The sequence below is a fragment of the Micropterus dolomieu genome, linkage group LG11 (assembly GCF_021292245.1).
Source record: "Micropterus dolomieu isolate WLL.071019.BEF.003 ecotype Adirondacks linkage group LG11, ASM2129224v1, whole genome shotgun sequence".
Taxonomy (NCBI): Eukaryota; Metazoa; Chordata; class Actinopteri; order Centrarchiformes; family Centrarchidae; genus Micropterus; species Micropterus dolomieu.
Genome location: NC_060160.1, coordinates 3,490,981 through 3,512,508, shown reverse-complemented (window position 1 = coordinate 3,512,508; position 21,528 = coordinate 3,490,981). Strand labels below are relative to the sequence as shown.

Genomic DNA, 21,528 nt, shown 5'->3' with positions numbered 1-21,528 from the left:
GCTAAAATTTTTTACCAGCTACAGCATTAGTGATTCTTTTCATATTAATACTTAAATAATCATCATTTTGTTATTCTGAAATGGGCGAATCTGCATAATAACACGTTTTTAATTTTTGGTACTTTGAAGTATATTTTGATTCTAATATTTTTACTTGTAACAGTATTTCTACACTGTAGTATTGCTACATGCATTTAGCAGTACTTCACCACCACTGCTGTTAGATTGTTAGGTTTTAGAAGAAGGAAAGTTTTCCACTAATCTATGTTTCTCTTCCTCTCAGGTGAAAGTGAGAGACGGCCAGCAGATTCAGAGCAGAGTGAGAGCTCTCGACACTCAGTACAGATCTCTGGTTTCCCTCAGCAGCAGCAGGTTTTCTCCTGGTTTTACTTTTATAGCTGCTTAGGACTTAATTTACTAACCAACAAATACAAATATATACAGTGGATAGAAAAAGTCTACACACCCCTGTTAAAATGCCAGGTTCTTATGATATAAAATAATGAGACAAAGATAAATCATGTCAGAACTTTTTCAACCTTTAATGTGACCTATAATGTGAACAATTCAATTAAAAAAAAACTGAAATCTTTGAGGGGGAATAATGAAAAATTAAAACCCTCAAATAATCTTGTTGCATAAGTGTGCACACCCTTAGACTAATACTTTGTTGAAGCACCTTTTTTATTACTGCAGTCAGTCTTTTTGGGTAGGAGTCTATTAGCATGGCACATCTTGACGTAGCAATATTTGCCCACTCTTCTTTTTACTTTACACTCTTATTATTTTTATTAAATTACCTGGTATTTGGAACTGTTCATAATTCCCTCCACCCTGACTAAGGCCCCGGTTTCAGCTGAAGAAAAACAGCCTCAATGCATGATGCTGCCACCACCATGCTTCACTGTGGGTATGCTGTTCCTTGGGTGATGTGCAGTGTTGTTTTTGTGCCAAACATACCTTTTGGAATTATGGCTAAAAAGTTCTACCTTGGTTTCATCAGACCATAACACATTCTCCCACATGCTTTTGACGAACTTGATGTTTGTTTTTGCACTTCAGCAGCAACTTCAGCAGCAACTTCAGCCTTGCTTGGATGTTTTTCTTTGTAAGAAAAGGCTTGCGTCTTGCCACCCTACCACATAGCCCATGCATATGAAGAATACGGGAGATAGTTGTCTCATGTACCACACAGCCAGTACTTGTCAGAAATTCCTGCAGTTCCTTTAATGTTGCTGTAGGCCTCTTGAAAGCCTCCCTGACCACGTTTCTTTTCGTCTTTTCATCAATTTTGGAGGGACGTCCAGTTCTTGGTAAAGTCACAGTTGTGCCATATTTTCTCCACTTGATGATGACTGTCTTCGCTGTGTTCCATGGTATATCTAATGCTTTGGAAATTCTTTTGTACCTGTCTCCTGACTTATGTCTTTCAACAATGAGATCTCTCTGATGCTTTGAAAGCTCTCTGAGGACCATGGCTTTTGCTCGGAGATGCAACTAAGAAAATATCAGGAAAATCCTACTAGAACAGATGAACTTTATTTGTGATTAATCACTTTAAATTCAGTCACTTTAAATTAAGGACAGGTATGTAATGACTTCTAGTTAACCTGAGTTTGAATGTGATTGGTTAATTCTGAACACAGCCGCAGATTTCAGTTTGTTTTTCTATTGAATTGTTCACATTAAAGGTTGAAAAAGTTCTGACATGATTTATCTTTGTCTCATTATTTTACATCATAAGAACCTGGCATTTTAACAGGGGTGTGTAGACTTTTTCTATCCACTGTATCACTACTTTAAACCTCCATCTGTCTTTCTTCATCATTCCTCTCCTCTATTCTCTTCACCTCTCCTCTCCCAGGAGAAACCAGTTGGAGGCTCAGTTGAGGTTGTTTGAGTTCTTCTATGACTGTGAGGAACTGGAGGCCTGGCTGTATGAACGCTTGTTGAGGCTGCAGACGGCCGGACTCGGACGAGACATCAACCAGATCCAACTGAGCCAACACAATCACAAGGTGGACGGCACAAATACATTCATTAACATACACCTGTCAGGGGGGACAGTGTTGATAAATCATTCCATTAAATTAAAACACTTTATGCTCAATATACGAATTTAATTCCCTCATTTGAAGGTGTGCTGTTTCGCTTTCTTGTAAACAGACGTTTCTGCTTACATGCACTGTTTCTCAGCAAAACACATTTGGTCTCATGCAAGAACCACTTGTGTGAACATTAATTCTTTTGGTTTTACAAGTGCTCCAGAGCTTTTGTATGAGTCTGCCTTTCTCCACATGGGAAAAACACTGTGAATTTGTGAATCATAATGCCTTGATCTTAATGAATTTGGAGTTTACCAAAATCAGCTAAAATTAGTAATACCTAAAAAAAAAAAAAAAAAAAAAAAAAAAAAAGGTAAGTTATTTTGTGTAGCACATTTTATACACAATGGCAATTCAACATGCTTAAAAACAACATAAAATTAATTAAATTAATACTGAAAGAACAGAAATATTTTTAAAGCATAATAAAAATAAAAAACATTTTTTTCTTTTTGTTTTTTAAAGACTTTATTTACGTATTTTGGCAGCTTCAGTGGGCTAATAGCTAGGAAAATTATCTCACACTGACAGGTGCCTCAGTGCCTTTAAGTACAAGAAGTGAACATCATTAGTGTGACATAAATTAAAATCTGTCTGATTTTTTCTCCTCCTCCTTTGTGACGTCACTTCACCATGACCGGAATGATTTATCTAAACATTTTCCTCCTGACACCCGAACGGATCTTTACATAAGCAAATTGATGCAGACAAAATAATTTCCCTTTCATTTGTATTGGGGCCATTAATTCAGTAACTTAATGTGATTTAGTAAATTCAGTAAATTAATCATTCTGTCAGGTTCTGGAGACGGAGCTCCAGGCCCAGGAGTCTCTGTACCAGGGAGTTCTGGGTCGAGGTCAGGATCTGCTGTCCAAACAGGGTCAGGTCAATCAGCAAGCCATCCAGAAGTGGATCCGTACACTAAAGAAGCAGTGGAGCCACCTGACCGATGAGGCGACGGGACGCCGCAAAAAACTGCAGGCGGCTGCAGCCATAAAACAGGTAGACAAGGAAATATTTTCATCAAACAAGTAAAGAAAGGAAAAAAAAAACAAACGGAAGAGGAAGACAAAAAAGTAAATCTGTTTCTCTGAGCCAGTCAATATTTCTTAATGTTTATTTGTATAGGGACAAGTATACAGCATTAACTAAGTATAAATGTTCCCTAAATATTTTGCCACAGTAACAATACAAAACGTCAGGGTAATTTGCAAATTAGCTAGCACCATAGCTAATCTATTGATTAGCACTTCTTCTTGGGCAGTAAAACAAACCATAAATTGTGTTTTTCAGGACTTTTCAAGCCAAAATCTTTAGCTGCCAGCGTTTAGCTGCTGTGTCCCCATAAACCACAACCATGCTTACAGTTATTGAGTGCAGTTGTGGTTTATGGGGACTGGATCCAGGTTTCCTCAGATCCTCTTAGTTTTAATACAACACATGTGACTTCTTTTGCTCTGTTCAGTACTTTGCAGATGTGGCGGAGGCCAACTCTTGGCTGGGTGACAGGAAGCCGCTGCTGACCAGCGAGGATCATGGGAAGGATGAGTCGAGCACGACGGTGTTGCTGCAGCGCCACCTCCGGTTGGAGAAGGAGATGACAGCCTACGCTTCAGAGATAAAGAGACTGTCCGAGCAGGCGAGGAGCGCAGCACAGCTAACAGCTCTGACTGTGAGTTTAGACTCAAATCATACTCTCTGTGTAGTTGTGAGACAAGCATGTAAGAACATGTCAGTGTAGTATTTTAGAATTTAAGTGTAGTAGCCTATGTAGGATTTAACGCAAACATGTAACTTAAGCCTCCCGAAAATCTTGTCTTTGCTGACCTCCAGTGGTTTAATGTCTCAACCTGCTGCGGTGAAATAACTATAATGACATCACTATCGGGTATGGTTGCAGGTGCAACAAAGGGTAACAACAAAAGCCTGTTGTTAAGTTACTCTGAAAGATGTCACTTGATGATTTGTATTTCTTAAAACTCGCTTTTCTTGTGTTGGCGGAGACTCAGCAGAGTAAGATGATCCAATACAGCGACTCATCTGGAGAGGAGGAGGGGCCAGGAGTGGTGACATCACCACCCCCTAGCGCCAGGGGTAGGAGGGGCTCTGGGAGCACCCCATCTCAGAGTGATGACAGCAAGGCCAAGGTCCGCTTCAGATACAGCAGAGGTACTAGAGGTCTGCTCTGTGTCGCCATCACACAGCAGAGCATAATGAGAAATGACAGAAATATTAAACATTAGTTTTTGTTGAGTAAATTGTTAATTTTGTTGCTGTGACACAGAAAGAACATAGTTGATTTATTTTACTTTAAAGTGTTTTTGGGATTGTTTTCACAACGGGAGGCAAAAAAAATGTCACAATTACATCTGTATACAAAACACTAAAAAAAGACATTCCAGATTTGACTGGACTGTGACTACTGGCTGATTGCATTTCTGGTTAGATGTCATCATTTTTTAAAGCTGATTCAGACAAAGTACTTATTTAAAATTGAAATTGGTCAGTAAGAGATTAATAATATTGGTAATGTAATGCTTTGTCCAGCTCTCTGCTTTTTCCTTACACTTTACCTCTTGTAAGACCTGCAATGAAAGTAACCTCAGGTAGAAACTATTTTTTTACAAGAAAAGATTATAGATCAGAACCTTAACTGTAATTTAATCTGACTTTCAGGTCAGTTTGTGTGGGATCGTAATGAGATTGTAACAATCATCAGCACTGAAACAGATGGAGACAGAGTTCATGCCGCAGACAGCCGAGGAAACCAGCAGCTCATCCCCAAAACCTACCTGACTCTGATGCCATCTACTGTACGTCAATAATCAATATAATTTAAATAGTATAAATTGTCAATAACTTTAAGCAAATGTCCATTAATATTTGCCTGTAAAGATTAGTTTATTTATATCAATAATAAGTCTAATCGTTGTCAGGCATAATCTAATCTAAAAACCTTATGTCCTCATGTCTTCATGCTGCTCAGGCACCTCCCCCCAAACCACCTGCCTCCACCAATGGGGTGCCAGAAGGCCAGAGCAGGAAGCTAAGTCGCCCCAGGCGCAGACGGTCGATGCGTCGTGGCACAGCTGAGATCCAGACAACATGGCTGCCAGACCCACAGTACCAGAGAGACACCGTGGAGAGCACGCAGGCCAGCCTGGACAAGGACTACAACTTCCTGTGCAACCTGGTCAAGGTACCGGGTCAGCATGGGAAATGTAGTTCGATAAAACTGTTTGTGTGGAGATCCAAATCAAGCCATAAAGACGTCAGATGGAAAAGAAAAGATGAAGACGCACTTAAATCTTCAAGCAGATTATATCAGATTTCCTGATCATTTGTTTTGCGTTTGCAGTCAAAGATGAAGATTCTGGAGGAGACGCTGCGTCTGCATCGATTCTTCAACAGCTGCCAGGAGTTTGAGTCATGGATGGAGGACAAGGAGAACGTCCTGAACACTTTCAGCACTGACGCCGACAACCTGGGAGTTGTTCAGTCTAAATATGAGGTGAACACTTCAATTACATCCTGACGGACTAGGATTTTCATCCTGATGGAAACCAAAATTGTATTAAAATGAGTTTTACAGCTAAAAGGCAACAAGCTCTGCCCTAAAATGGGAAAATAACTGACAATGAAAAGAAAAAAAACATTCTATTGAATGATGAAAATATGCTTCCTTTATTAATGAGACCTACAGTTACCACGGATCCAATCATTTGAACTAAATGGTGAATCAGTACACAGTAAGATCTAAACGTGGGGAGACAAAATAAGGGAAATGGGAAGGATCTGAAGTGTTTGGGTTTTTTTAATCACACATTTGATCTTTTCCTTTTGGACCATATGACTGGCAGAAAGATTCCGTTCAGACTTGACTGATTATCTTTTGTAGCGCAGATTTTCACGTTGTGTGTCTGAATTTCTCCAAAACGGTAAAAGGTTTTTAGATCTGAAATTACAATTTATCTTAATTTGTGAACCCTAAAATGTGTTTTTGAAATTACACTACTCAGAATTACTTACTGAAATTTTTAAAGAGGAAAATTCAAATCACATAAACTCAAAGTGATAGTTTTCAAAGTAAAATATTAAAATTTTAGATTTAGGCTTTATTGACCTCGACTTCCTGTTGCAGAACTTCCTGACTGAGTTGGCGAGTGGGCGTGGCCAGTTGGATGACATCATCAGAATAGCTGATGAGCTGGTGAAGAGCCAACACAGTAAACAGAGAGAGATCCGGGCCAGAGAAAAGAAGGTTTCCAACAGGTACAAACTAAACATGACAACATCTCGGCCCAGAAGTGGTTAACAAGTGAGCTGATGATACTGACTGGAAATTAACTAGAGTGACATACGGAGACAGAATCTACTAATCAGAGTCTGGTGTCCTGTCCCTTGTGTGTGCAGGTGGGAACGGATCCAGCATATGAAGGATGAAAAAGGACGTGAGCTGCTGAGCACAGCAGACGTGCAGTCCTTCCTGCAGAGCTGCAAGGAGGCTAAGGCTCAGCTGCAGGGTCAGCTGTCCCAGCTCGACACTGTGGACGTGGGCTGCAGCTCCTTCACCCTGCTGACTGAGGAGAAGAACCAGGTTCAGGCCCTCAGAGACATCCAGGCCCTAGAGGGCAAGATCGCCTACCTGAAGAGCGTTGCCAGGATGTACGGATCTGATTTAAACATTAGAAACCTCCTTTCTTTTAATTTTAACGCAAAGATTTGAAGAAAAAAATCACATTTGTCTGATGAAACCTGTATAGTCCATGGTGTTATTTCCTGTCTTACAGGAAGCAGGACCTCAGTCCAGCAGAGAGTGCAGCCATCGTAGAGGAGGTTCGGGGTCTGGAGGCTCTGCTGAATCAGGTCTGAGTTCAATTCATCATCACAGACTGAACTGTAGTAGTTACATGTCCTCTTCTCTGTGTACTGACAGACACCAGTCACAGAGTTACAGTGTTGAAGCTGTAAGAAACACCTTCAGACTCCTACTGATGCATTTGATCTATTTATGAGTCTAGTTATGACCATAGACCGTATAAAAGAAGGTCTAAGTAAGTAACCTTTTACTTTTAAGATATGAAGGCCTCTAGTTTCTGCACTTTTCTATTTTTCTGGCCACTCAAAATTCTTGACACTGCTACTTGTGGAACTGTCTAATTTCAGTTCACCATTGTCCAAGTCCATCATAAGCTAATATTTACCTTCAGCTGCTGACAAAAGTCTGAAAGAAACACTGAAATGTGTTATATAAAATATTGGTACGGTATGCCTTCTGCTGGCTTTGATATGTTTCTGTCTCACGTATATTCAGACTCCTGTCGTTGGAGGCTAGTATTTAGCCATAAAAATATGATTCTGTGAATGATTTCACTAAATTAGTTCAGTCACTTCTTACAGTTGGAACTGTGATACTTTTTGAAAGTTCATCATTCAAAGCAAAATACATATAACTGAATGAACTGAAGGACCTTTAAGCTGACCCCCTTCTAGTCATAAATCACACCAGCTCCTGTTAATACTGTTCTCCTGTTCTGTTGTGGACCAGTTGAAGCGTCAGGCAGCAGACAGACAGCAGCTCCTGGAGGAGGCCCGCAGGCTGCAGAGCTTCCAGCAGCAGGCCAAGGAGCTAAAGCGCTGGGCTGTTTCGGTCCAGGAGCGCCTCCTGCAGGAGGAGACGGCAACCGACGTGGCCTCAGCTGTCGCCCTGCTGGAACAACACCAAGAGCTCCAGCTGGAGATGGAGGAGCAGAGTAGCAGGTAAAGAGTGCCTGCTTCTCACTGCTGGCTGAACGTTCAGCAGATACAGAAAAATAATGTCTGATCTCTCTGAAGTATGAGAAAGAAATATTTAGCCCCACAGCAAAGCTCAACATTAATAACCATCGGTGTAAAATATGTGTGTTGTTTTAATAAGTCCACCATGGTTTCTCAGGTTGAAGGAGATGGAGAAGTTGGGACAATCTCTTGGTTCTTCCAATGGGAAGACAGGGAGTGTCGATATCCAACAAACACTGGACAATCTCAAAGCTGATTTGTTCAAGCTTGACAAGATGTGGACCAGTAGGAAGAAGTGTTTAATGCAGGGAGTGGAGCTCCAGAGGCTGAACCAGTTAGGAGATCGGATCGAGGCGGCGCTGTCTGGACACGAAGCCCGACTGAGGGTCAGAGACGTCGGGGTGAGGAGGTTTTACTCTGATCTGTTTTCATGGTCCATCTCCTCAAAAATTCAAAACTATTAGATTTGGTATACATTTTCAGTAAACTCAAGGCACAGAACATACAAGAACATACATGCCAAGTTCAACAGTAAAAATAATGTGTTTTGATAATATATGTGTGTTTATGGATGCAGGACTCGGTGGACAGTGTGCACAGTTTGCTGGGCCGACAGGAGGAGCTGGAAGGTCTCCTGAAGGCTTTGGACCAACAAGTCGAACATTTCACTGAACGCAGCCAGGAGCTCATCGACCAACAACACTATGCTGCAAAACTGTAAGAGAGAAGTGGAGAATTTACCTAGTTAAATATGAATAAAATCACATTAAGGCCACAGAAACCTTTGGTAAAAGTAAAAACATGACAATCATAATTAGAGGAATGAATCTGACACAGAATATCTGAAGTATGTAACATATGTTAGAACTAGAATATTCTTATAAAGAATTATCAAAAATGTACGTTTATGCTATCCTGTATATACATAATTATGACACATCCTTACCCTGGTTGGTGTCACAGCCTGTCAGCCTTATAAACTCCTTACACTTCCTGCCTAACACTGTTGATGTAAAGACAAAAACACAAAAGAAATTGTAGACATTTGTAGAAATGTCTACAATTTGTTTTGTGTATTTTATTTGTTTTGAGTGCAACAAACCAAAGCGATCTACCTAACTAGCAGTGATATTGTATGTGTGTAATGCTGTTTTAAAAATAATGAGTTTATCTTTAAGCATCAAGGAAAGGAGCAGGAGCATCCAGACAGCCAACAGGAAGTTGAAAGAGAGCAGCAGGGAGAGGAGGAGTTTGCTGCTGGCCTCAAAGAAATATCAGGTATTATTATGTATTTTACTTTTGTCTTGATGTTTACCCTGATGCCTCGGCGATTCAGATGATCTCATGACCTCTTCCTTGCCCCCTACACCAGACAAAATTCCTCCTTAGTTCAATACAATGGTCCATGAAACTCCACTATGTGTAAAATTAACAGCCAGTTTCAGTCTTTTAGTCAAATATCTGATTATATTTCTGCTTAACTCAGTCATTAGAGAGTGAGTCGTCCTGATGTTTTGTGCTGCAGGAGTTCCTGAGAGATGCAGACGAGCTGCTGCTTTGGATTGAGGAGAAGTTTAAGGTGGCGGAGGACGAGTCATACCGCGACCCCACCAACATCCTCCGGAAGCTGAAGAGACACGAGGCGGCTGAAAAGGAGATGCAGGCTAACCAGGTCTGGCTAGACCGACTGGTTCAGGTAAACCGCTGTTCACTAGTTAATTCAATGACGTACAGTTCATACAGCGCATCTAAATCAACTTCTTCAGTTACTTGACTTTTCTTTCACATTGCATAAATTATGTATATTTTCAGGTGGGACAGGAGATGCTTACTGAAGAGCACTACAACAGTCAGAGCATCAACAGGAAGTCTACTCAGCTCAGCAGCCGGTGGGAAATACTTCAAAACAAGATGGCTGACAGAGGAGACAAACTGAGACAGGCGGGACAGCAGGAGCAGCTGATGGATCTGCTGCAGGTAAAACACTGAGAGATTAACTGACTGACTGAGTGAGTTATTCAATAAAAATGTTCTATGTGATTGACTTAGCTAACTAATTGATTAACTGACTGGCCAGCCAACTAGCCAACTCATCAGCTAACTTTAACTGACCAGTGTTCATCTTATGTGACTAATTAAGTGACTTTATTGCTAACTCCCCAATTGGAGGTGATGGATAAGTGGATAAGACACATGCTTTTGGTGTGAGAGACCTGGGTTCATATCCCCACTGTGACGCATCCACCAATGTGTCCCTGAGCAAGACACTTAACCCCTAGTTGCTCCAGAAGCGTGCGACCTCAGACATGTATAGCAATTGTAAGTCACTTTGGATAAAAGCGTCAGCTAAATGAATAAATGTAAATGTAATGTAATTGACCAGCTTTCTAATCACTGCCTCAGGCAACTGGCTAACGTTAACAAAGCAGTTAGCCTAGATGACTACTAAAGTCCCCAACCGACTGATAACTGACTATTAAATTAATTACATTTTTCATACAGCACCAATTCATAACAAAAGTTATCTAATTGCACCTTTTCATATTCGAGCAAGTCTAGACCCTAATATTTGTACTAACCGGCACAATTTCTGCTTAGCTGACTGACTGGCTCACAAACTGACTGCTTACCATTAGGCAGGTTTGATTTACATCACATTATGTTTACTCATTTAGCTGACGCTTTTATCCAAAGTGACTTACAGTTGCTACATGTCAGAGGTCGCACGCCTCTGGAGCAACTAGGGGTTAAGTGTCTTGCTTAGGGACAGATTGCAGTGTCACAGTGGTGAATTGAACCTGAGCTGCACAATCACCACCCATGGGCAGTTAGGTTAGCTGGCTGACTGAATTACCAGTTTGCTAACTCACTAACTAACTTTAGTCACAAACTGACTCATTTTAAATAATTGACTGAAGCTAGCCAACTAACCAATTTTATTGATTGACTGACTAAAACACTGGCTAACAAACTGGCCTCCGGACTAATGTTAGCTGACTGTCGGCCTAGTAGTTACCGTTACATACTCAGATTGCTAAGTCCACAGTAGCTAACTATCTAGCATTAGCTGACAAACAAACTGTGCAAAAAATAGCTTGCTAATGTTAGCTGACTGTCTGACTAGCTTACTCAAGCGCTGACTGACAAGTTGCTGACTGCCAATGAACTTATCAACTAATCCATCACCCGACTGACTACCTAAGAGCTAAAAAGACTATATTAATATATTAATTATTGCATATTAACTGTCTAACCAACTAGATATGTGAGTAACAAAGCCAACTAACTAACTAATTGACTAGCTAGTAAACTAAGCTAACTGACCGACCAACTTGTGTAATTTAGATAGTAATTCAGTGACTGAATGAATCCCTAATGAAATGAGTAACAACTAAAAACTTGTTGGCAAACAAACCAGCAAACTAGTTGTCTGACTTTTTCACTGACTAGAAACTCACTAATAAATAAATCAAACAATAATTGCCCGGCTCAGCTGACGGATCAGCTTATTAGCAAGTGCAATAACTCTCTAACCACCTAAATAATTTGCAAACTAACAACAAAATTAAATGACTAAACAAGAAGACAGACTATTTCTCACAATATTCAACATTTTATTAACATAGAAATAAACTCTTTCAGAGTTTAACCAGATATCTGTCAGCCTTGATGCTTTTACAATAAAACATATACATTAGGTAAACTGGGTTTTCTGTGTTATTGTAGTTAAAGTCATTCTTCTATCCTCAGGACGCCAAGCTGAAGATTGAGGCCATCCAGTGGATGGTGAACAATGCTGCCAAAGGTCACGATCTCCGCTCCAGCCGACTGCTTCTGAAGGTGAGGTCACTGAGGCCACACAAGATGTTATACGCTGGTATAACACCAGTCATTTTAAATGGTGATCCAGTCTAATTACATACAGTAGTTATTGTGGAACTGGCATCCTGTTAGTGGTCAATAACTGCTGTGTTTCTGTGTGAAGGAGCATCAGCAGCTGGAGCAGGAGGCCAAGGAGCTGGCGGAGAAGATCAACTCCATCGTCAGCAGGGCCAAACACCTTGCCTCTAATCACTTTGACTCACAGAGGATCCTCCAGGAGACCGAGACTTACCTCACTCTGTGAGTCCACTATGTATACTCTGCAGAGCAGAGAGCATCTTTGCTAATAACGTTTTTAGCTATGGCTATAGGGATGGCAACGTCAGTCAGTCAACAACTACAGGACGGATTGCTGTCAGATTTTATACAGACATTGTATGGTCTCCAGAAGATGAATCTAACTGACTTGACTTTTCATAATTGACATGTATGGTATTTAGTGAAATATCTCAAGAACTATTGGATGGATTACCATGCAATTTACGGACATTCCTGCAAAATACCTGCAAAACTAAATTACATTCAGCCGTTATGCTGCAGGCATGCCAAAATTTGCCTGAACAGCAACAGCCAACAGCAGTGGTGACAGCAAATGGTGCGTGAGAAAAAATTGAAGGACCTAGTGTGGCTAGCAGGCTTTTTTTGTTTTATCGTACATTTTACATTATTAACCCATGCCACAATCAACATACTCACTCCACCCATATTATACTGCTTTAGCTAACCACATGTTTGCATTGTCGTTGTGAGCATGTTAGCTTGCTGATGTTAGCATTCAGCTCAAAGCAACGCTGTGCCAAAGTACGGCCTTACAGAGATGCTAGCATGGCTATAGACCCTTAGTCTTTTTAAAAGCTGTAATAGTTGATCAGGCATGTAACTCGGTGAAATAAAATTAGCATCCAACCTGTTTTTACCAAGGTTCTTGAAAAAAATTTTGCTCAGCATTTTTTTAATTCAATCATTATTTTCATCTATTATAATTTGGTTCCATTTCAAGTTATTATGCAGATCTAAATCTTCTTTATATTTACAAAGGTGAAATAATGTCGGCAGTTTTTCTGGATCTTCAAAAGTTTTTAATTAATGTCTGATAAAACTGTACAATAGTTCAAATCTTTGTAACCGTCAGTTATTAAAAACAATCCTAAATCAGCTTTCTTGGGGAGTAAAACAGGAATTCAACAGGATTCTGTCCCCTGCCCACCTCTCTTTAGTTTATTTATAGATTTTAACTTACCTGAATCATGAAACCTAACAATAAAAATAGCAAGAGGAAAAGGAGGAAGATAATTTATCTTAGATTTAGGGGGAAACAAAGTAGATGATATTGATTTGACATGCTTCGGATTGCAGGTTCAAGTCTCTCCAGAAGCCTCTGGACCGGCGTCGTGTACAGCTGGAGGCATCCGTGCTGCTGTTTGGATTTTATCATGACGTGGACCTGGAGCTCAGCTGGATCTCTGAACATGTTCCTGCCTCTGGATCTACAGGATATGACAAGTCTCTGGCTGGAGCCATCAGTCTCATGCAGAAACACAGGGTACCGACTTGGTTACAGTTAATTACTTATAAAAGGTCAAATTTTCTCCCATTTTATTTATCTAAAATGCTCAGAATTATATAATAATGATCATGAAAAAGAACTGAAGTGTGATTTGTGAATTATAAAGGTGCATTTTGCAGGTATATCTTCAACTTTACAATTCAGAACAACAGCTTTAAACAAAGAGAAATCAGTTTTTCTGCCTGTGTGTGTTTGTTCACCTAGGAGTTGCAAGCGGAAGTGAGTGCCCACCGAAAATACCTGAATCATGTCCTGGAGAAGGGGCGGAGCCTGGCCAAATCCAGCAAATCAGACGGAGAAGAAGTGCTCCATAGGTGCCGTTGTGTCTCTCTTCAGAGTGAACTGTGCAATTTACCGTTGCATTTTATGTCAGAATTTTTCTGTTATCCTTGATACATGACTACGTGGACTATTTGCTGCTTTTTGCAGGTGCAGGCACCTGAGTGCAGAGTGGGAGGAGCTAGAAGAGGCCTGCAGCAGGAGAGCAGCTCACCTGAGCAAGGCCATCACCAGAGAACAGGTAAGAGTGTTAAGACTACACAGTATCATGATATAGGCCCGTCCCGACAGATGCAGAGTGTCGGCATTGAAAATGGCCGTTGGGCGCAACAATTGATCATTATATCCTGTGTAGTGTATCATGGAGGACAAAAAACAATGCCTCACGCCATCCCAACAAAAAGAGTTCTCAGAATTTTTTTGCCTTCCACCTCAAATTCCACAATGTTTCAGGTCGTGAAATACAAGAAGCTGTTAATGGTCGGAGACGTTATGATTTTATAATCGTCTCATCTGACACAGTGGCCATCTTAAAAGACAAAAATATTGTGTAGTCTGCACCCGGCATTAGACTTTGCCCTCCATCAACAAAGCCCTTAATAGCAAGGCGTTTAATACCAAAGTTACCTCACTAGCTGAAAGAGAGAGAATGGTTGGTCTGGTCTGCTAAAAGTGTGCATTTGAGAAAGTGTTTGGTTTGGAAGCATTTTGTGAAGATTTTTCTCTAAATGTGAACTGTCTACAGCTGCTGTTGGATTGCTCAGAGCTGGAGTCCAGGCTGACTGAGACACTCACTGTGGTGAACACCAAAGACTATGGCAAAGACCAGCTGGCCACGCAGAGTCTTATTACCAAACATCAGGTATAGTACCCACTCTCCCCAGAGATCTAGACTAAACAAAAACATTAGAGGAGCTCAAATAGTTCCCTGTGGAACTCCTTGTCAAAATCAAACTGAATTCTGGAGATACAGGTATTTTTACTTTCTATTTGTCCACTTTTCTCCCTGCATCTTATATGTAGATTAAACAATTGTAGAGCTTATTTTCCAAAACATGTCCACCTCTTGTGATTATATGTTTTAAACAAATATTTTTAACAAACAGCATTCAAGCAATGTATGATGGGGAAATATGAAATGTGGCAGCAGGTATATCTGTGGACAGTATCCTGATGATTCTGTTTTTGTAGGTGTTGGAGGGCCAGCGGGAGGTGCTGGAAGTGGAGGTGGAGGAGTTAGGAGACCAGGTGGAGCAGGCGTTTCAGAACTGGAGCCTAGAGGAGCTCAGCAGGCCCTACAGTCGCGTCAGCAGTCTGAACCAGCAGCTGCAGCACCAGGCTGCTCTCAGGTAAACCTTTGAGGATGCAGAAGCCATTCATCTCTGATGCTGTAGTCTAGACCTCAATAAGCTCTTTCTATGAACCTGCCCACCTTTGTGTCTCCTGTCAGGGGTCAGAGGTTAAAGGAAGTCCTCCATCTCCACGAGTTCAGACGAGAGTCATCAGAGTTGGAGGATTGGATGAGCCAGCAGCAGCAGACAGCAGAGTCTCAGGACCTGGGCAACGACTACCAACATGTTCAGGTTACATCTCATTAACAGGATCCTGTAGCAAAAAGAGATGATCAGCATGTAAATCAAACAGCTACCAGCATGGATTTATATTATTATTTTTCATATTAAACATGTTTGAAAAAAATATATAAGAGCTCAATTTTATATCAAGATAATGTGATAGTTCACAAGCTCACAAGAAAACCATTTATCTCAAGAAAATTAGAAAATGAAAGTCATGAATGATAAGACACCTTAAAAAATGATTAGGGTAAAGACGGTGAAGGTCACTTTAAAGTAAAGAGTTTCTATGTTTTTGGGGGACATTTCAGTTGCTTCGTGGAAAGTTTGAAGGTTTCCTGAAGCAGCTGGAAGTCGGAGAGGAGAGACTGCAGAGCTGCAGTGACCTGGCTGCTCGACTGATCCGCGACAAACACCCACAGAGTTCTACAGTCAGAGAGACACTGCAGCAGCTCAGGTACTCTTTACATCCACATTAGCATTTTCTAAAGGTGCATCAAACACACTGAAATGCCTGAAACGGTAGAAAAAATCTGACCTTTTTGTTTGCTGTGCACATGAACCACAAATTACCGCCATTTCCACCCTAATAGCTTGCTGCAGTTTTCAAAACGTTACTTGTTGTATAGAGATAATGTGTCAAGAAGTTTTAATAAATGTGGGAAGGAAGGAAACACAGGGGAAGAGTTAAAGTAAGGGCTTCAGGGGTAGATGCAGCTTTGTATTTGACTTCTATCTTCTTTTTTTCTTTCTTTCTGTTAATTCTGATGTTGTTTGCAGTGCATGCTGGGAGGATTTGAAGGGTGTGGCTAGGGAGCGTCAGGATCAGCTGCAGAGAGCCGAGGAATGTCACCGCTTTTACCAAGACCTGACTGACGCACTGACACTCATACAGGTACTGTATCAACACATCACATCCATCCATCCGTCCATTTGTCTATACATACATACATGCAGTATAAATCTTTCTCTCCCTCTCTGTAGGAGCGACAGAAGAGCATCCCTGACGACGTGGCGAAGGATTTGCGCGGAGTGATGTCACAGCTGAGGAAACATGAAGCTCTGCTCCATGAGCTGGCTACCACAGAGCAACAGGTACAGACAGAGAGAGATAAGAGTTAATCAGTCAAAAATCAAGATATCCATTTCTTTCTTTTTTGACTGTAGCCCTTCTTCTGAGTGCAGTTTCCTTTTTTTTATCTGGAGCATCAGAAATTAAGGTTTTTCCACCACATGCTCTGCCATACTTCTAGCAGCTGTAGGAACTCTGATACTACGGTTGCTCCAGAGCCATGTAGAGAGAGCGTTACGTCATCTCTGTTCAGTTTGAATTCAAGTGGCTTTATTGGCATGACTGCATACAATACATCTGCATTGTTGTATTTGGGAACTACTGGCTGAAAACATTTTTATTTTATAAGCTGATCATATGTTTTAGTTCATCTAAAGTGTACTAGTAAAGTAACTTATCACTGTAGCTGTCATATAAATGTAGTGTAGTAAAAAGTACAATATTTCTCTCTGAGATGTAGTACAATAGTATAAAGTATCATAAAATAGTATACGCAAGGAAAGTACCTGTACGTCAAAATTGTACTTACGTATATTATTTTAGCAAATGTATTTAGTTAATTTTCATTTTGGTTTTGTGGTGATATGGGCTAAGAATTCAACTCAGGCCAGCTTTGGCCCACTGTTGGCCCACTTCTGCATGTCTTTCATTAAAAATCTAGCATGTGTGCAGCAAACTGTTGGAATCAAGCTGTTTTGGGGGCGAGCAACTCTGGCTACCCAGTCAACCAAAATCTCCCCAATTAATTTCTTAACTGAAAGACACACAAACTGCTATAAAGATTTTGAGAAGAAAACTGCTGTTTTGGAGATTGTATTTGGGTTGGGGGGTGGGGAGAGATAGATAAAAATGTCACTTACCCATAAAAGGAATGGACTGAGATACGAAAAAATAAAAGAAGAAGAAGACTTTATTTGTGAAGTAGAAATTGATCTGTCGTTCCTTGGAATGGCTTCTGACGTTTAGGCATTAAACCCTCAGCATGTTTCCTGTAAAGATTCTTGTGGATGCTCACACAGTTATTTAAAATGATTTGTGCTGGGGAACGATTAAAATTGCATTGTTATGCGCAAAATTGAATAATAAATTCTAAAGTAGTGTATTGCGCACTTTTAATTTAAATGTACTGCTAAATACACAAAAGTGCAATAACGTGGTTTGCAAACACAAATAATGTGTTTTTTTACCAGCAGTATTCCCTTTAGTAGCAATAAATCTCAACTTAAACATTAATGTAATCAAATCAAATATTAAACCAAAGCTGTTTGCCACTGCCAGGGCATTACCTTTTATCTAGCTTGTTAAAACTTGTTAAAGTGACCATCAGAGTCCACTTTTCTTGGATTTTTTTGAACACGTATCAGCAAAAACATTTTCTTTTATCAGGGAGCAGCAGAAACAGTCTATGTTCAGTAGCAGGTTAGCGTGTGCGTTTCCGTGAAACTGTTGCGGTTGAACTCACCCGCTGCCGAAGTTGAATTGTGTTGAACTTTTTGTACGCGACGCGCAGCACAAATCATCGGAAGAGAGACTGATCCTCACTGTTTGTGAATTTCCAGAATCTGAATAGTTATCAGGACATTACAGGAGGGAATTCACATGGCAGAGCATCCCCGCAAAACTAGATTAAGGCCTTTCGGGTAAAGTATGTAGCCTATAATTTTTATTTAAGTTAAATAGACACAGAATCAGTTGCCATGGTTACTCTCAACAGAGCGCCTGCCGTTTACTCGCGGAGCGCTGTCTTCTCCCACACGCTGCATCCAGCATAGTCTGCCTGCCTCCCTCCGCTGCTTGTTTGGATGGCTGATTTGCAGGCTGATCAACATCCCGCTCCTCCTGTGACAACTGGTTTGACTGTATGTGTATTCAGAGCCAGTGAACAACGAACTTTCACAATAATAATTATTTTAAAAAACTGTGTTAATGTGTGATAAAATAATTGTCGGCGTTAATTAATTAATGCGTTAACGCGATAATAACACGTTAACTTGCCCAGCCCTAAACGTGATGTATGTATTCTTTGTGTGTTGCAGCTGCAGGAGCAGCTGGATTCCGCCAACTCCATCCTGGACCTCTGCACGCCTCAGTTGAAGCTCCGCCTACAGGAAGTGCAGCAGAAAGTGGTGGAGCAGTGGGAGGAGCTCCGACTTCACGCAGAGCAGAGGGAGGCGGAGCTAAAACTGGCATGCCAGAGATACCTGTTCCTCAACACGGTGAAGACGGACGGATGAATGTTTTAACACGATTAATAATCAAGCTTCTCTCAGTTCTTATCAGTGTGTTTTTGTGCTCTCCAGGTGCAAGATTACTTCCTGTGGTGCAGCCAGCTGATTGGTGCGATGGCTGCTGGGGAGACCATCAGCGACGTGGCGACCGCCGACCTCCAGCTGGCCCAGCACCAGCAGCTGTGGGCCGAGATGGAAGCCAGACAAGAGATGTACCAACAGGTTCTGGACATGGGAGAAGAGCTACAGACACAGGACAGGGCCAACAGGAAGGAGGTGAGGAAGAGAGAGGATGGCTGTTTTGGTACTGGTCTGGTGTCAGTGGTGTTTAACTGTTTGTTTATGGGTCTTCCAGGTGTTGGAGAAGCTGGAGGCTCTGCGGGCAGAGCGAGACAAATTGGAGGAGCAGTGGAACGAGAAACAAAGCTGGTTAGAAACTGTTCACCTGGAGCAAGTCTTCTACAGAGACGTTAACAGCATGGACAAAACCTCCAGCTCACAGGAGGTACATCTCTAAAGGGAATGACAAACATCACGCTCAGTGTCTGATCAGAGGTAAAATATCTACTGTGTCTCCACAGATCCTGTTGCAGAACAGCACTTTGGGAAACACAGTTGATGAGACAGAAGGTTTGATCAAACGCCATGAAGCTTTTGAGAAGTTGCTCAGCTCGCAGGAGGACAAGGTCTGTGTGTTTAATCTCTTTTCCTGTACTACAATGTACAGCTGCAACTAACCATTATTTTCAATATCAGTCATTTTTTCCATTTACTCAATAGTCTGTTAGAGTCAAGGGGGGTATTTACCAAATGTCTTGGACTTGGACTGGAAAAATGTGGACACTTTTATGGATAAGTGGTGGATTTAAGAAGTAAAGGCCTCTGCAGGCCTCTGTGTATGTTATCCGATAAGAATGGTTACACACAGAAACCTTGCACACTGAGTATGATGCTTTTTATTATTCTATTCGAGACAAAATGGGAGTCGTCAAGCGGTGTGTCACTCTCTCTCTGTGTGCCGTCCTCATCCTCTTCCTTGTTATCTTCCATCTGAATATTATCTGACTTGTTGGAAGTCTGAATTATGAAATAAATACTGTGCTTTTGACAGATGGGGAAAGGCACAGAAAATCAAACCCGTTTGGCAAACCTTAATGACGGACAAAAGTTTTGAAATCAGTGTGTACGCATGATTTATATAACACGAGGTTGTATTTATTTTTAAACGTTTGACAATTTTAGACGAAAAATATGGACTTGATGTGTAAAGGCCTTAATATGCTCTGTTGGTCACAATTTGTTGGTGCTTAAAAACCTTTGGTCCATGTTAACTTACTCGACCCTCTAGAAGACCGAAGAGGGGATCTAGAACTGGACTCTTTTTTGTCATCTGGTACCGCAAACTCTTTGTTGAACAGCCCTGCTTTTGATGATAACGGTTCTTTAACTTACAGTAAGGTGCTGCAGTGTTCATTTAAATCTTCCCTCCTTCTGTTGGGTCCAGTTGTTCTCTCTGAAAGAACTAGACAAGCGGCTGAAGAAGCAGCTGAGCAGAGAGAAGAGCAGACGGGTCCAAACTAAACTTAAGGCCCTCCTCCAGCGGCGTGATAGGATCAAGGAGCTGTCAGTCAAACGCAGGGAGGAGCTTGAGCTTTCCAGGATGCTGTGTATCTTCAACCGAGATGTTGCAGAGGTAACCAACTAATCAGTCAGAGACTCTTCATCCTTGTTTAACAATATTGTCAAGTATGGTTTTAATGAATAAAAGTAAATTAACTGAAGCCAAATAATATCTCAGAATTGTTTCAGTTACATTTATTGCTGTTAAATTCTGAGAAGTTTCCTTCTATTTTTCTTGTCAGTGGGTTTTTCTGTTACAGCTGCAGCCTTTCTGTTTGTTTTAAATGATTACCCGTCTGTTTGTTAGGCTAAGGAGTGGGTGTCTGAGCGGATACAGAAGATGGCGGAGGACGGTAAAGCAGACCTCAGCAATCTGCAGGCCAAGATGAAGCTTCTCCAGAAGCATCAGGTGTTTGAGGCCGAGATCCTGGCTCACAGCGAGATCATCAGCTCTGTACTGCTAGTAAGTAGAGAGGAGATGTGGTTTGATGACATTAGATGAGGTAAAAGAAGGTGAGGTTTGATTGAATAAAATTGTGAGATGACAGAGACCTGATTTGACTAGATAAAATGAAGTGAGATTAGATGAGGTCAAATGGGATTAGAAAGACACAAGTCTCTTATGAGATATGATGAGATAAAATTAACAGAAATGTGAGACAACAAATGTGACCTATATTATACATACAGTATATATATATAAAAGATAAGAAGGTAGTACAGATATTCAATTCAATTTTATTTATATAGCGCCAAATCACAAGAACAGTTATCTCATAGTGCTTTTCATAAAAGAGCAGGTCTAGACCGTACTCTGTGATGCTATTTACAGAAGCCCAACAATTCCCACCAAGAGCAAGCACTAGGCGACAGAGGCAAGGAAAAACTTCCTTTTAAGAGGCAGAAACCTTTAGCAGAACCATGGCTCATGGTGGGCGGCCATCTGCCTCGACCGGAGAGAGAGAGAGAGAGAGAGCAAGAGAGAGAGAGAGAGGAACAGAGAGAAAAAGAGAGGGCTGGAAGGAGAGAGAGGGGAGGGAGGCAGCCTACACAATATACACACACAGAGGTACAGACAGTAAAGGTTATGTTGCTATAGACTAAATGAAAAATGGTACAGATATTTACAGTAGTGTTAATGATAATAATCGTAATGTTAATGATTATAATAACAATAATAACAATAGGACTAGTAACAATAGTCGTTGCAGCAGAGGGTGTCGAGCAGGAACGCGGGGGCAGCAGGAGACCCGCAGCCACAGATCCAGACTCCACAGCTCCAGAGCCAGAAACACCTGCAGGAAGTGATAGGAGGAGAGAGGAGAGGGACGAGAAAGCACAAGACTACCGGAAAGGGGAGAAGTTGTGTTAGTAACATGCAATAATGGGATGAGGTTAACACAACTTCTCCCCTTTCCGGTAG

General features: G+C 41.1%; 1 protein-coding gene across 1 annotated transcript in view; it reads left to right on the top strand.

Moving 5' to 3' along the window:
- sptbn5 (spectrin, beta, non-erythrocytic 5) overlaps nucleotides 1-21,528 on the top strand; it is a 68,432-nt gene that overhangs the window by 18,251 nt on the left and 28,653 nt on the right. The window contains exons 14-47 of the mRNA XM_046063269.1: nucleotides 284-372; nucleotides 1,865-2,018; nucleotides 2,904-3,107; nucleotides 3,571-3,777; nucleotides 4,103-4,274; nucleotides 4,782-4,918; nucleotides 5,092-5,304; nucleotides 5,464-5,616; nucleotides 6,247-6,377; nucleotides 6,519-6,770; nucleotides 6,896-6,971; nucleotides 7,654-7,865; nucleotides 8,041-8,284; nucleotides 8,461-8,600; nucleotides 9,062-9,161; nucleotides 9,409-9,579; nucleotides 9,696-9,860; nucleotides 11,634-11,723; nucleotides 11,869-12,005; nucleotides 13,122-13,308; nucleotides 13,537-13,646; nucleotides 13,762-13,852; nucleotides 14,357-14,473; nucleotides 14,803-14,960; nucleotides 15,062-15,194; nucleotides 15,497-15,642; nucleotides 15,966-16,080; nucleotides 16,170-16,280; nucleotides 18,294-18,473; nucleotides 18,558-18,761; nucleotides 18,841-18,990; nucleotides 19,067-19,171; nucleotides 19,990-20,178; nucleotides 20,413-20,568. Of these exons, the coding sequence (XP_045919225.1) occupies nucleotides 284-372; nucleotides 1,865-2,018; nucleotides 2,904-3,107; nucleotides 3,571-3,777; nucleotides 4,103-4,274; nucleotides 4,782-4,918; nucleotides 5,092-5,304; nucleotides 5,464-5,616; nucleotides 6,247-6,377; nucleotides 6,519-6,770; nucleotides 6,896-6,971; nucleotides 7,654-7,865; nucleotides 8,041-8,284; nucleotides 8,461-8,600; nucleotides 9,062-9,161; nucleotides 9,409-9,579; nucleotides 9,696-9,860; nucleotides 11,634-11,723; nucleotides 11,869-12,005; nucleotides 13,122-13,308; nucleotides 13,537-13,646; nucleotides 13,762-13,852; nucleotides 14,357-14,473; nucleotides 14,803-14,960; nucleotides 15,062-15,194; nucleotides 15,497-15,642; nucleotides 15,966-16,080; nucleotides 16,170-16,280; nucleotides 18,294-18,473; nucleotides 18,558-18,761; nucleotides 18,841-18,990; nucleotides 19,067-19,171; nucleotides 19,990-20,178; nucleotides 20,413-20,568 (5,199 nt within the window). The remainder of the gene's footprint in view (nucleotides 1-283; nucleotides 373-1,864; nucleotides 2,019-2,903; nucleotides 3,108-3,570; nucleotides 3,778-4,102; nucleotides 4,275-4,781; nucleotides 4,919-5,091; nucleotides 5,305-5,463; nucleotides 5,617-6,246; nucleotides 6,378-6,518; nucleotides 6,771-6,895; nucleotides 6,972-7,653; nucleotides 7,866-8,040; nucleotides 8,285-8,460; nucleotides 8,601-9,061; nucleotides 9,162-9,408; nucleotides 9,580-9,695; nucleotides 9,861-11,633; nucleotides 11,724-11,868; nucleotides 12,006-13,121; nucleotides 13,309-13,536; nucleotides 13,647-13,761; nucleotides 13,853-14,356; nucleotides 14,474-14,802; nucleotides 14,961-15,061; nucleotides 15,195-15,496; nucleotides 15,643-15,965; nucleotides 16,081-16,169; nucleotides 16,281-18,293; nucleotides 18,474-18,557; nucleotides 18,762-18,840; nucleotides 18,991-19,066; nucleotides 19,172-19,989; nucleotides 20,179-20,412; nucleotides 20,569-21,528) is intronic.